Raw genomic sequence first — 11,439 nt, 5'->3', positions numbered from 1 at the left:
ACAGTTGTACATTATTAATCATCATTATAAATATGGATTACACCTACCCTTTTTCTGGTAGCATTTTTAGAATCTTCTACCACCATAACCCCCACTTCCACTTCCAGATCCATAACCACCTAAAAAACAGTGTCTATAATGAAGTACATGAACAACAACAGATTTAAACTCAAAAATATTTTCTGTACAAAATCATACTTACCACCATAGGGACTGCCTGAACTTCTGCCACCAAAGCTGCCACCACCTTTCATGGGACCATAGTTAGACTGCTGTTGTCCACTGTAATTGCCAAAGTCATTGTAGTTTCCACTTCCACCATAATTACCTAAAACATGTAATTTATAAAGCCATGTTTGTTTAACACTTAGGACACAAAACTTGCCAAATTCCAATATCCAATGTAAAAATAAATTGTAGTAGTTTAGAACAATTCAAAATTAAATTCATCTATTTTGATGCTACCTCTATGCAAAATACACGTGTAACAGAAAACCCGGTATTTTTACTTTCAGAAATCGGCATTGAAGATGAAACACATTGTGTATCATAAGCACATTTGAGTAGGCAATTTGATGTTAACCCAATAGGCCAAATTAAGGCCCCCAAATTCAGAAAACCCCGAGTTTCACCATTATTCTTCTACTGCACAGCTTTGCATGTGTGACAGTAGTGTAAACGACAATTTAGTTGCACCAAAAAAATGACAGAACTGTAATGGACAAGCTCCATACATGTATCAGAGAGTACAGTAAGATATACGGTTTTTGCAGCTTAACTCCCCAAACTGGGGGCAAACAATAAAAAAAGCTTATAAAAATCTGTGTTTGCAGTCCTCACAAAGGAGGATGTAATCTACACTTTGTAAACTGGTATCCAAGGACAACATACTTGAAATGCTCAAACCCATTAAAATTCCTGTACTCTGCCTCCACACACAGATTTATAGCCAAAGCTTTTTGAAAAAAATACATCACTGGCAAAACAAAGTTGTAGTTTATCAAAGCTAATCTCCATGAAAAAGAACTTTCCTTATGCAACATGGCCTTTTACATTAAAACTCTGACATACAAACTCGTTTTATGAATTACCGTATTTCAGGCATTGTGAAATGAAACCTAAGAACCATGGACGGTGAATTAAAGCTGGAATCTTACCACCACCAAAATTTCCTCCTTCATTGTAGCCATCATATCCTCCTCCTCCACCTCCATATCCACCACCTGGGTTTCCATATCCTGGTCCTCCACCACCACCATAACCTCCTCTGCTGCCATAGCCAGGACCACCTCCATAGTTGCCACCTTTAAATAAAAGAAAAGTCAAACTTAACACACCACAGCTAAATAATGGTAAAGAAAGATCCACTTAACAAAATAACCCAAACCAACACTCTTGCCCAATAAAAATGTCCTACAGCACTTTTCCTGTATTATACTCATTGTGGTTGCATAATTTATCTAAAATATTTAATTGAGAAAAAACCCCATGCTTATGAAACCAAGACCTAAGTAATTAATTACTTAATGCTACTTCCCTCCATCCCTTTTTGCATTCTGGTAAACTGCATTTTTTAGTCTTTTGGTAATTGATGTATTTCTCTTCAGATGCATTTTGGATACTCATCCTAACTGCATCATGAAAAAGATACCACTGAATCACAAGAAGTCGTAAGAGTTTACTGAAAACACTGTATACTCCTTTATTCAGTTTTAGTTATCTCAACTGATAGCAGAGTCTCCATTTAGTTCTCAATAATAAGCAGCTTCTTCATGACCTTATGAGATTTTTTAAAAGGGGAAATATAGGCAAGTATATATATATTCTCCCCATCATTTTGTGGGGAGAACAAAAAAAAAGTTAACTCTTCACATATCTACACTGCAGCCATTTCATTTTCATTATTGCTATTATCACATCACCAAAACAGACTTCGTTTCCAAGGTGAAGGCAAGACTTACAGCTGGTTCTAATATTGGGGAGAAGGAAGTGAACAATACACTTACCATCACCAAATCCATTGTATCCGTCACCACCCCCAAAGCTTCCTCTGCTCCCACCACCGCCACCACCACCCCCATAGCCTCCTAGAACACAAAACAGATGAGAATGTTTTCCTGAACAAACATTTTAAGTGTTTAATCCAACTGACACAGGAAATAAAGAAAAACCCAGCAAAAAAAAACCCAACCAAAATGCAAATCACATTCTGTAATGTTATTCCAGCCACTTACCTCTCCCACCAAAGTTTCCTCCTCGGCCAAAATTCCCTCCACCGCCTCCGAAGTTTCCACGGCCCATAAAGTTGCCTGAGCCACCCCCACGACCTACGAAATATTTCACTTGAATTACATTAATTGAAAACCTGTTTCACTAAATAGCTATGCACAACTACAACTCACCTCTCTGAGAGCTAGCAGTCTGCATCTCTTGTTTTGAGAGTGCTTTTTTCACTTCACAGTTGTGTCCATTTATAGTATGGTATTTCTGAACTACAGAAAATAGTGAAAAAGTAAAGTTAGAAATCACACCACTGCAATATGCTGTGAAACTCTCATAGAAAGTTACTATAAGGCATGTGCACACTTTGAAAAGTAACATGAAATCAACCCCATCTGAAATCTTTACACTTTATCCCTTAAATAATTTCTGATTAAAGAGCTTACATACCAACAATTTTATCAACTGTATCATGATCATCAAAAGTAACAAAAGCGAAGCCTCTCTTCTTTCCACTCTGCCTGTCTTCCATGACCTCGATGGTTTCAATCTTCCCATATTTTTCAAAGTATTCCCTTAGATTATATTCTTCTGTATCTTCTTTAATTCCACCAACAAATATTTTCTTTACTGTGAGGTGTGCCCCAGGCTTTACAGAATCCTGCAATGCCAAAAATGACATTCAGTGCTTCAAAGAGTAGGTAAAGATTAGGATATGTGCTTAACAGGAACACTAACTCACCTCCCTGGAAACTGCTCTCTTTGGTTCAACCACGCGTCCATCAACCTTATGTGGTCGAGCGCTCATGGCAGCATCCACCTCCTCCACACAGGAGTAAGTCACAAAGCCAAAGCCTCTGGAACGTTTTGTTTGTGGGTCTCTCATCACCTGCAAACACACAAGGAGGCACTCAGTATTTCTATGCTACTTTATGTACCTAACCCTTTCGAAAGCACGAACTAGTAACAGAGACTTTACCACACAATCCGTGAGTGTGCCCCATTTCTCAAAGTGCTCTCTCAAGCTATCATCTGTTGTTTCAAAGCTCAGACCTCCAATGAACAGCTTTCTCAACTGCTCCGGCTCCTTTGGCTCATGGCCCTACAAAAAAAAAAAATCAAAAACATATTTTGAATACAAATCACAGAATTAAAATTTCAGTGAATTATTAGAAATTATCTGTGCACATTATAACTACAAATAGGTGAAATACATTTACATAAAAACAATGACTTCTAATGGGTTTAGACAGCAGAATAGCAAACACTTAATGAGGTGTGATTTTAATCAAAACACTAACAACTTAAAGAGTGCTAAATGCAAACAGTAAAGGGATTTCAACATACTAAGTAACTTAGTTGCTCCCCACTACCCTCAAGTGCATTCATTCTGTGCCTAACTTTGAGCAGCAGTTAGCACTGTAGGAACTGGGGATGAAGCACTGCTAGATGAAGGGAAGTTCTAATGTTTTATGAAGCATAAATATGAAGAACTACAAAAAATTTATGGATGCAGTATACAAGGAAAAAAGGTTCCTGCTCAGGCTGTGTGTCTACTCTTTGGGGAGGTCCATTTTGAAAGGTTACCTTTATACATTTTTATGAAACGTATCAATATTAAATTTCTTCAAATATAAATTTTGTACTTTGACAATTCTGTTACTGGAGTACCTGCAAGCAAGATAGTATAAATATATATGTGGATTTTAGTGTTATAGGAGATACCTCTCAAATGTGAGATGACATGGACCTATGTCTTACAAGAAAATGCTCTAGCAATTCATCAATGACCAGTAGTGGGTACAACTACTGGAATAAGACTGGTACCTTAGCAAGCATCACAGAATAACCAAGTTTAATAGCTTTTGGTAACACAGCATTTATATGACCAGTCAAATTTTAAGAGGTGCAAATTTGCAGATCCCAGTCTTCTATCAAATGACTGAAATGGGCTTAAGAGTACTACTGTGTTTCTGCTCTGTTTCAGTGCTGCACTTTTTTACTAGACAGGGAATTTCCCTGCATGTTAGACGTGGAGTTCACAAAAAATTGTTTCACAACTGCCGTTGTCAGAGAAGTCTTACCAGACTTCTCTCTCTGTTTAAAAGCAACCAGGTTAAAATCTCATTTAGCAATTTACTTCTGTGCATGTAAAACACTCCACGAAGTGCTGGCCAGCTATGCTGTGTATGACTTCAGTTCTGCAGCATCAATGTTCAACAGGCTTCACTGTTTCTGCTGCAGTCCATTAAACCAGACTAGATGCAGCATTATCCTGATGTGAACTACATAAAAATAACCAGACTTCTATCTGTAGACATTCTGCTTCAAATCTGAAGTGGTTTAACCTCTGCCACACTGCTAAGGCTGGCCAGAAAGGCTTAAGCCTCTCTGAATGAGAATTTTTGTATTATATAGTGCTTTAGCAAACCATTGGCTTATAATACTTAGGCTGTACTACAGCAAACAGTAACTAAGATTATGAAAAGCTGTCTGTGAAGTAAATCCCTGCCCTTACACCTGCTGAATATTGCTAGAAAGCAGCCCACTATTCTTGGTAACAGACTTCTATTTAAGGCTTTGTTACCTCAGGATCATCATATAAACCAGTAATAGTCAATGGTCCCATGACTACAAAGTAAGCCTTCTAGCGTCTTCCAAATTGACCCAGCTACAAAAGCATTAAAAAAATCCTCCCTTCTCACTACTTTGAAACTTAAAATTTTATAGGATTACACATACTGCATATGGAAACTGCTTTAGGTCAAGTGTTATCTGTTGCTAATTCCAATTTTTAAAATCTACTAACAGTTTTTGGTTGGGTTATGTTACAGCTGGGAACACTAAGCGTTTCAAACTCTTCTACGCATATTGAAAGGCATTTATTATGTGAAACTGTGAAGATTACACACCTCCAAAATCAAAAACGTACGTAAGAAAAAAACGGACAGACTATTTACAGTTCCCTGATATTATTCAACACTATTAGAGTGTCCAGCTAAGAAACTCAGAATGCTTTTATTTTAAAAGAATAACCCAATAATTTTTCAGGTAAGGAAAAGTTCTTTTCTGCTGATTGTTATTTTGTGCACGAGAACTGCTATTCTCATACAGCACAAAGAACACCGGCTGTTACAGCTTCTCTGTTCTACTGAACAAGAATTATCCTTAGTACACATACATGTTATAGGAACACTGCAAAAAATAGAAGGCAGTATTCTCTTGGAGAATTACGGAATTGTTTTTTTTAGGCAGTTTGTTTTCACTGGGGTTTTTAGAGTGCTGTTCTCTATCACACAAGACTGTTTCTCAGTTGTTCTGCTTCAAGTTTTTTCTAACAGCACTCTTCCCTGCACAGAAAATCCTGCAGATCATGTATCTCCCTCAGTGTAACTTCCACCCTGCTCTATCAGAATCGGGCTGCCTCCTGCTCAGCTGGCACGCCACAAGCACACGCACACGCCATTTTGCAGCACTCCTATGGAAGGAGTTGGGGAGAGCAGCTGCAAGCCCATCCAGCCTGCCTTTAGTCGGCAAGACACTATTTCTCCCCCTAAGCTGTCACAGAGGGGCTTCCAGACACATTACACAGCTCTGTGTAGGCGGAAAACCTTCCTTCTGCCCCGACTTTGGCCTTCCCCCGCTCAAAGCCCGAGTGCTGCGCGGGCCCGACCGCCTCCATTTTGTGCTGAGCCGCGGCCGCCGCGCCGCCAATATGGAGCCGGGGCGGGGCGCGCGGCCAGCGCCGCAGTGGCGCCATGGGCGGGGCCCGGCCCGCAGGGGCCCTCCGCCCGCCCCCTGCCGCCGGCGGAACCACACCGCTGCCTCCCGCGCCCTACCGAATCCGGGCGGGGGGGTGGAGGATGGCAGCTAGGACCCCCTGGGATTGCTGCAAAAATCCTCCTCTTTTGCAGAAATCCTGACACCTTTTGAGACAATGCTGCTTCAGATACATACTGCTTCCATCCTGAGGTTGCCATCAAGTGAAATTTCTTATGGCAAGGATTTCGAATGATCAGCCTTTTGGAGCTGCAGTATTTCTCTCTAGAAACAGTTTTCAGGTGGAGCTCTCCCATGCATTCTACCTCTGAGCAGCAGCAAATGTCCACAAAATGCCTGTCACCAAACCTACACTCACTCAGTCGCGGCTGAACCTGAGACCACCCTGTCCCCAGACAGTACAATCCTGGACTGCCTTCTGAAATGGGAAAGCTTACAGGCCACTGGGACCTCAGCAACAATCCCTGAGAAACTTATTCTCTAGAAACTCTACAGTTTTTAAGATCACTGCAGGGCAATATACTTTGGTGAACTACAAGAGCTTATTTAGTATGCAGCTGATCGACCCTGTTACACTCAATTCAAAGTCTGAATGAGTTTCAAAATTCCTTCCAAAAGAGCTTTACACGCTGTGCTTCAATACAAAATAACCGTACACTACCAGACACATGCAATTCGGACAAAGTTTGTTCGTAATTCAAGTGTATAGGCCCTCCCACATTGCAGTAGCGTAATCATTCCAGAAAAAGTTGGTTTAACTAGCTAAAATATTCAGGCAACCTGAAAAGTAATGTTAGAAAGCAAACAAATCCAAGTAAACAAATATAAAATGTCTCAGTTATAAACTACATAAGCATGTTTAATACCCTTTTTGCTGACCTTAAAATTATTTTCTGAAGGGTATCAAGCACTTTTCCCCCCTCCCACTTCCACACCCTGCCCCAAAAGTAACTAGCTCCCATCCTCCCAAAAACAGCCCCAACATCTTCTCTATACTACGCACCTTATTCAGTCTACGGTATTTCTGCTAGAAGCAAAAGAAAACAGTTATTTTTACTTAGTACAGCTCGCTTTCATTTGCAGTGACTATCAGGCAACCATTTTACTTAAAAAAAAAAAAAATAAAAAAAAAGAAAAGAAAACAGGAACCTGTCTTCATTCCCACTAAAAACAGGACTTTTGAAGGTAGAAGTAATCAAGTTCCTGCTGATACTCTGAGGATACATGATTTTAATAATTCCACCTTGCTTTAATCAGAAACATGTATTTAATCAATTCTGTTATAACAGAAAGCTAGACAAGAAAAATTTCCCCATTATACTTAACACCCCACCCCTTAAAACTGTAAGTAATAAACTGCAATTTAAAGTTACTACTCCACTAATACGGGGATGAAGAAGGCAGAAAAAAAAAGATATTAATATATCAGATAGAAATGGTTAACTTGGGTTTTTTTCATCTTTTCCCCTTAAAACTATTTTATTTTTAATAAAAATCCCATCCTCTCACCTGTGAGGATCGTCTTCCTTTCCTCTTGTAGTCTTCCACTTCTCTCTCTTCCTTAATAGCAGCCATTTTGGAAGGGAACTCTAACTCGGCCTTTCTTTTAGATCTAGGAAACCTAGAAAACAGGTTGGATAAGTCAGTACTTACCCCAGTTCCCGTGACACAGGGCTTTCTCTGGCTGCAACACACAGGTGTAGCTTTGCAGGAAGAAACAGGTCAAAGTAGAAAAAACATCTTAGAAGTATTTAAAAGGGTAGGATAAAAACCCTCAGGCTACATAGCTAACAATTGAAAAGAGCTGTAAAAGAAACATCTGCTATCCCAGTCACAACTCACTATAGAAACTAATGCTAAAATCTGTATCAAACCTTTATATATTACTGTCTGACTGAACTATTTCAAATACAACTGATACACAGCAAGCAAATTCCACCTTCAATACCCAAACTCACTATGTAAATTCTGCTTCTTTGGATTTTCAAGCTCCAAAACATGTAACTTTTTGCAGATATTGCTTATTAAAACTTTTGGATTACTACCTCTTGTAGTCACCTATTCAGCAGCGTGGAACACTAGAGGATGTCTTGGTATAGTTCCTCTATTAAAAAATACTTTCCACTAGGAATAGTGCAAGAACCCTTACTGATGCTAACTTGCAGCATCAAGAACTGCTGATCCTCGGGAGTCTACAGCAGTAGGCAACTGCATTACTTTTGCCTCCATATTATATATTACAGCCCTGTGCTATGTAATGTATGTCCCATTACAAACAGGAATCTTTTACGAGTTAAGATCAGTGAATAAACCCATACCTACACAAACAAAAAAATTCATGTTTCCTTTGACCTTTTTTCTATAAAACTTTCTAGGATCCTTCAGTTAGTCCTAATGCATTCATTTATCTCTGGCCAATATTCATTACTACTTTGGATGTTCCTTGAAGCTTTATTACAGTAGCCAAAATACAGTACTGTTAACTACATAAATACTTCAGTAAAACTGTACTTGTGCTGCATTTAAAAGCATAGATATTTACAAGATTAGGTATACTTCTGTGAGAGGTTTTTTTGTTTGGGTTGTATGGTTTTTTTAAACGTTTTCTTCCTGCAAATTTTGTTCCTGCATATGGAGAAGCAGGCAGGTTTCTACTATCGAGTAAATATATACTGTTATTCTAAGTGGATATTCTTACACATAACTTCATGTTAAAATCCAGCTTCAAATAAACTCAACTGTGAAATGATGAGTATCACGATTTAATGCATTAACAATTTTAAAGGTTTTATTAAGTAAGATCAAAGTGTTTGTATTATCTTCAGTTCCTCACCATACAATGTTAAACCTGTTCTTGAAATCCTTTAAATCAAACATCAGTTTGACTTAAGAGGCATTAGGATATCAAGTACGTCAAGAAGTCATGTAAGGGAGGTATGAAACAGAACATTAACATTTTAAGGGCTTTCTACAAACTAGCTGTATAGCAAAATAAAGCTTTAGGAATTGTTAGGGAGCAAAGGAGTAAGCTTATTTAAGTATCTTTTCAAGTAACAGTATGAATCCCTTTCTGAAGCTGTTTTCCCGAGTCATGTGCAGCTTTCCCCAGCGAGGCTCCACACTGACCAACATAAAGCTCCTGGGCATGATCTCTGCCCCAACGGCCTCTGAAGGCCTTGAGGGCTAAAAAGGAGTCGTCTTCTTGCTAATGCACGCCATCAACTCATGTGGAACACAGCCCTGCTCAGTCCTATTCCTATTCTGCCTTACAGAATGTTAAGGCTGACAGCACCAAAGTTTTTACTTCTTGTCACCAACAGAATACCCTATTCAACTCTGAATAAAAATACTCAGAATACTTTCGTTATTAAACACTAGTTAAACTAGCACTGAGCAATCATATACTGCAACCTAACTACAGAACTTAATGCAGTCTCCAATGAAGGTTTTAAATCATGATACAAAAGTCACCAGGACATGTCTCATTACTCACAACGCTGCTCTGTCTCTTACAGGAGAGAAGGTAACAGAAACAAACCAGACATCTGCAAGATGGAAGTTCACCCCTCCAATCAGAGAATACTATGGAAATGCACTGGTCTTTTCTGTAAGCAACTGAAGCTGGGACCGTAAGTGCATACAAAAGGGTGTTTTACCAAATCTAAAGTCAAAGCAGGAAAAAAACGGATTCTTTTAAAGTGTGTTGGTAGTGTATTCCAAACACCAACAGGAACACGTGTCTGAGAAAAAATCCGAAGTATTAACTGAGTGATGTGTGTGAATACCTGATGTTAACACATCAGGTTCCCAAGCTTTACTGAACCACTTTCCAATGCTTTGAACGCATCATCCCTCTCAGTTATTAAACCCCAAAGCAGCTAAAACAATTGTTTACATGAAAAAGTTATTTTTAGCTGTTTTGGTTAAGGGATCCAGTTTCTCCTGGTTTTAATGTAGGAACAGAAACTAGTGTGAGCTGTTGGTTTCTCAGATCTTATTTTTTAAGGTTTCAGCTTTCAGTGGAAAGAGTAAAGATAAAAAAAATCACACACACACAAAAAAAAAAAACCACCCAAAAAAACCCCACTATTTTTACTTGCTAAATTCTAAAACACTTTAGCCGAAAGCCTTAGGTTTTGAGGAAAGGAAAGCAAGGGCAGAATATCATAACTATTTCCTTCCTGGTAAGGCGAGGATGATTTCTCCAGATTTGTGCAGACTGCTTCATGCTTCTCACCAGGACCACGGCAGAATGCCACCGAATGTCCTGGGTCTTTTGTGCGTGCAATTGTGGGCGTAGAGGAACGTATTCTAATTTTCCTTCCCCCACCTCCCCGGGCAGCAAAGGCTCCCGGCACGTTTTAACTTCCTCTGGGCAGGGGTAAGACATACTAGGAAAGTTCTACAACGTGTTGCTGCGAGATGCAGCGTACCTGCAGTAAACGATTTTGATGATTCTGAAGTCTGTTTCGAGAAAACTGAGTGTGTAGAAAGTGTGTTAAAGAATATCCCTGCCGCACTACTCCGGGTAGCTTACGCTGGAGGGGGGAGGGCCGGGGAGGGAAGGGGGAAAGGAACACAGGGAGGACAGAACAATGACGCACGCACGTGTAGGGCTCGCCTTGCCCTACTGCTGCCCGAACGCGCGCCCGTGTGTTTCGCTGTCCCCAGCACTGCTGCGAAGGGCTCTGCTGCCCACAGCCCTGCCGAGGCCCGGGCCGCTCTCACCCACGCGCCGGAGCGCTGCGAAATGGCGGCCGCAGCCCGCGGGGCGGAAGCGCCGCCTCTCCCGCTCGCTCTCTCTTCCTGCCCGCGCCGCCATTGCGGAGGAACGCGGCGTGTCGCAGGCGAAAGCGGCTCTGGAGCGCGGCAGGGACGCCACAAGGAGGCGGCGGCCGCGGGAGCTGCAAGGGGCTCCATTACATGTTGCCGCCGACCACCCCGTTCCCGCCGCGCTTTCCCGGCAGCAGGCTCGGGCGGAATTCAAGCCGCCCCAGCTCCGCGCGGCAGGAGCCGCCTCGCTTCCGCCGCCGGCTCGGCCGATAGCGGCGAGCCCCGTGCGCAGTTACCTCCATTTTGTGCCCGGGCTCGGCCAGCGCAGCGCCAATATGGAGCCGGGCGGGAGAGGAGGGGGCGGGTCACGTGGCGGCAAGGCGGGCTCGGGGCGGCGCGCGCCCTGCGGCCGTTACCGCTTTTCTTCTCAGGGCCCGCCGCCCATCCCCCCCCCGGCTCTTCCCCCCCCCGTCCGCGCGGCGCCTTCCCCGTCAGGACAGAAAAGGGTCGGGAGGCAAGGAAGGTGGGGAGAGGGAATGTGCGGAGAAGGGTGGGGAGGCGAGGAAAGAGAAGATATCACCGTGCCGGCGTTCAGCGACAGCGCCTTCCCGCCCTCGTCGGTCCCACGCCGACCGCCGGCCCCGCGCACAAACCGCCGCCCGCTGT

The 11,439-nt window shown here is 41.9% G+C and overlaps 1 protein-coding gene across 50 annotated transcripts in view; it reads right to left on the bottom strand.

Moving 5' to 3' along the window:
• Positions 1-11,439, bottom strand: part of HNRNPA3 (heterogeneous nuclear ribonucleoprotein A3) — a 23,488-nt gene extending 12,049 nt beyond the window's left edge. For 7 of the 50 annotated variants that reach the window (XR_014956735.1, XR_014956734.1, XR_014956733.1 and 4 more), the window contains exons 1-12: positions 11,354-11,439; positions 7,510-7,621; positions 7,004-7,027; positions 3,200-3,322; positions 2,963-3,109; positions 2,671-2,881; positions 2,403-2,492; positions 2,235-2,342; positions 2,007-2,087; positions 1,158-1,304; positions 203-328; positions 48-119 (exon numbers count right to left, since the gene is read on the bottom strand). Coding sequence is in view for 38 of the 50 variants with exons in the window: in XM_021552386.3 (XP_021408061.1) it covers positions 67-119; positions 203-328; positions 1,158-1,304; positions 2,007-2,087; positions 2,235-2,342; positions 2,403-2,492; positions 2,671-2,881; positions 2,963-3,109; positions 3,200-3,322; positions 7,004-7,027; positions 7,510-7,575 (1,176 nt within the window). In the remaining 12 variants the exon portion in view is untranslated. Of the gene's footprint in view, positions 1-47; positions 120-202; positions 329-1,157; positions 1,305-2,006; positions 2,088-2,234; positions 2,343-2,402; positions 2,493-2,670; positions 2,882-2,962; positions 3,110-3,199; positions 3,323-7,003; positions 7,028-7,509; positions 7,622-10,433 lie in introns of all 50 variants that reach the window. The other 43 variants (XR_014956738.1, XM_085585145.1, XM_085585147.1 and 40 more) reach the window with 34 other exon arrangements.

The sequence above is a fragment of the Lonchura striata genome, chromosome 7, assembly GCF_050655825.1.
Source record: "Lonchura striata isolate lonStrDom1 chromosome 7, ASM5065582v1, whole genome shotgun sequence".
NCBI classification, from domain to species: Eukaryota; Metazoa; Chordata; class Aves; order Passeriformes; family Estrildidae; genus Lonchura; species Lonchura striata.
The sequence above is the reverse complement of the archived record's forward strand: the minus strand, read 5'-3'. Positions and strand labels throughout refer to the sequence as shown.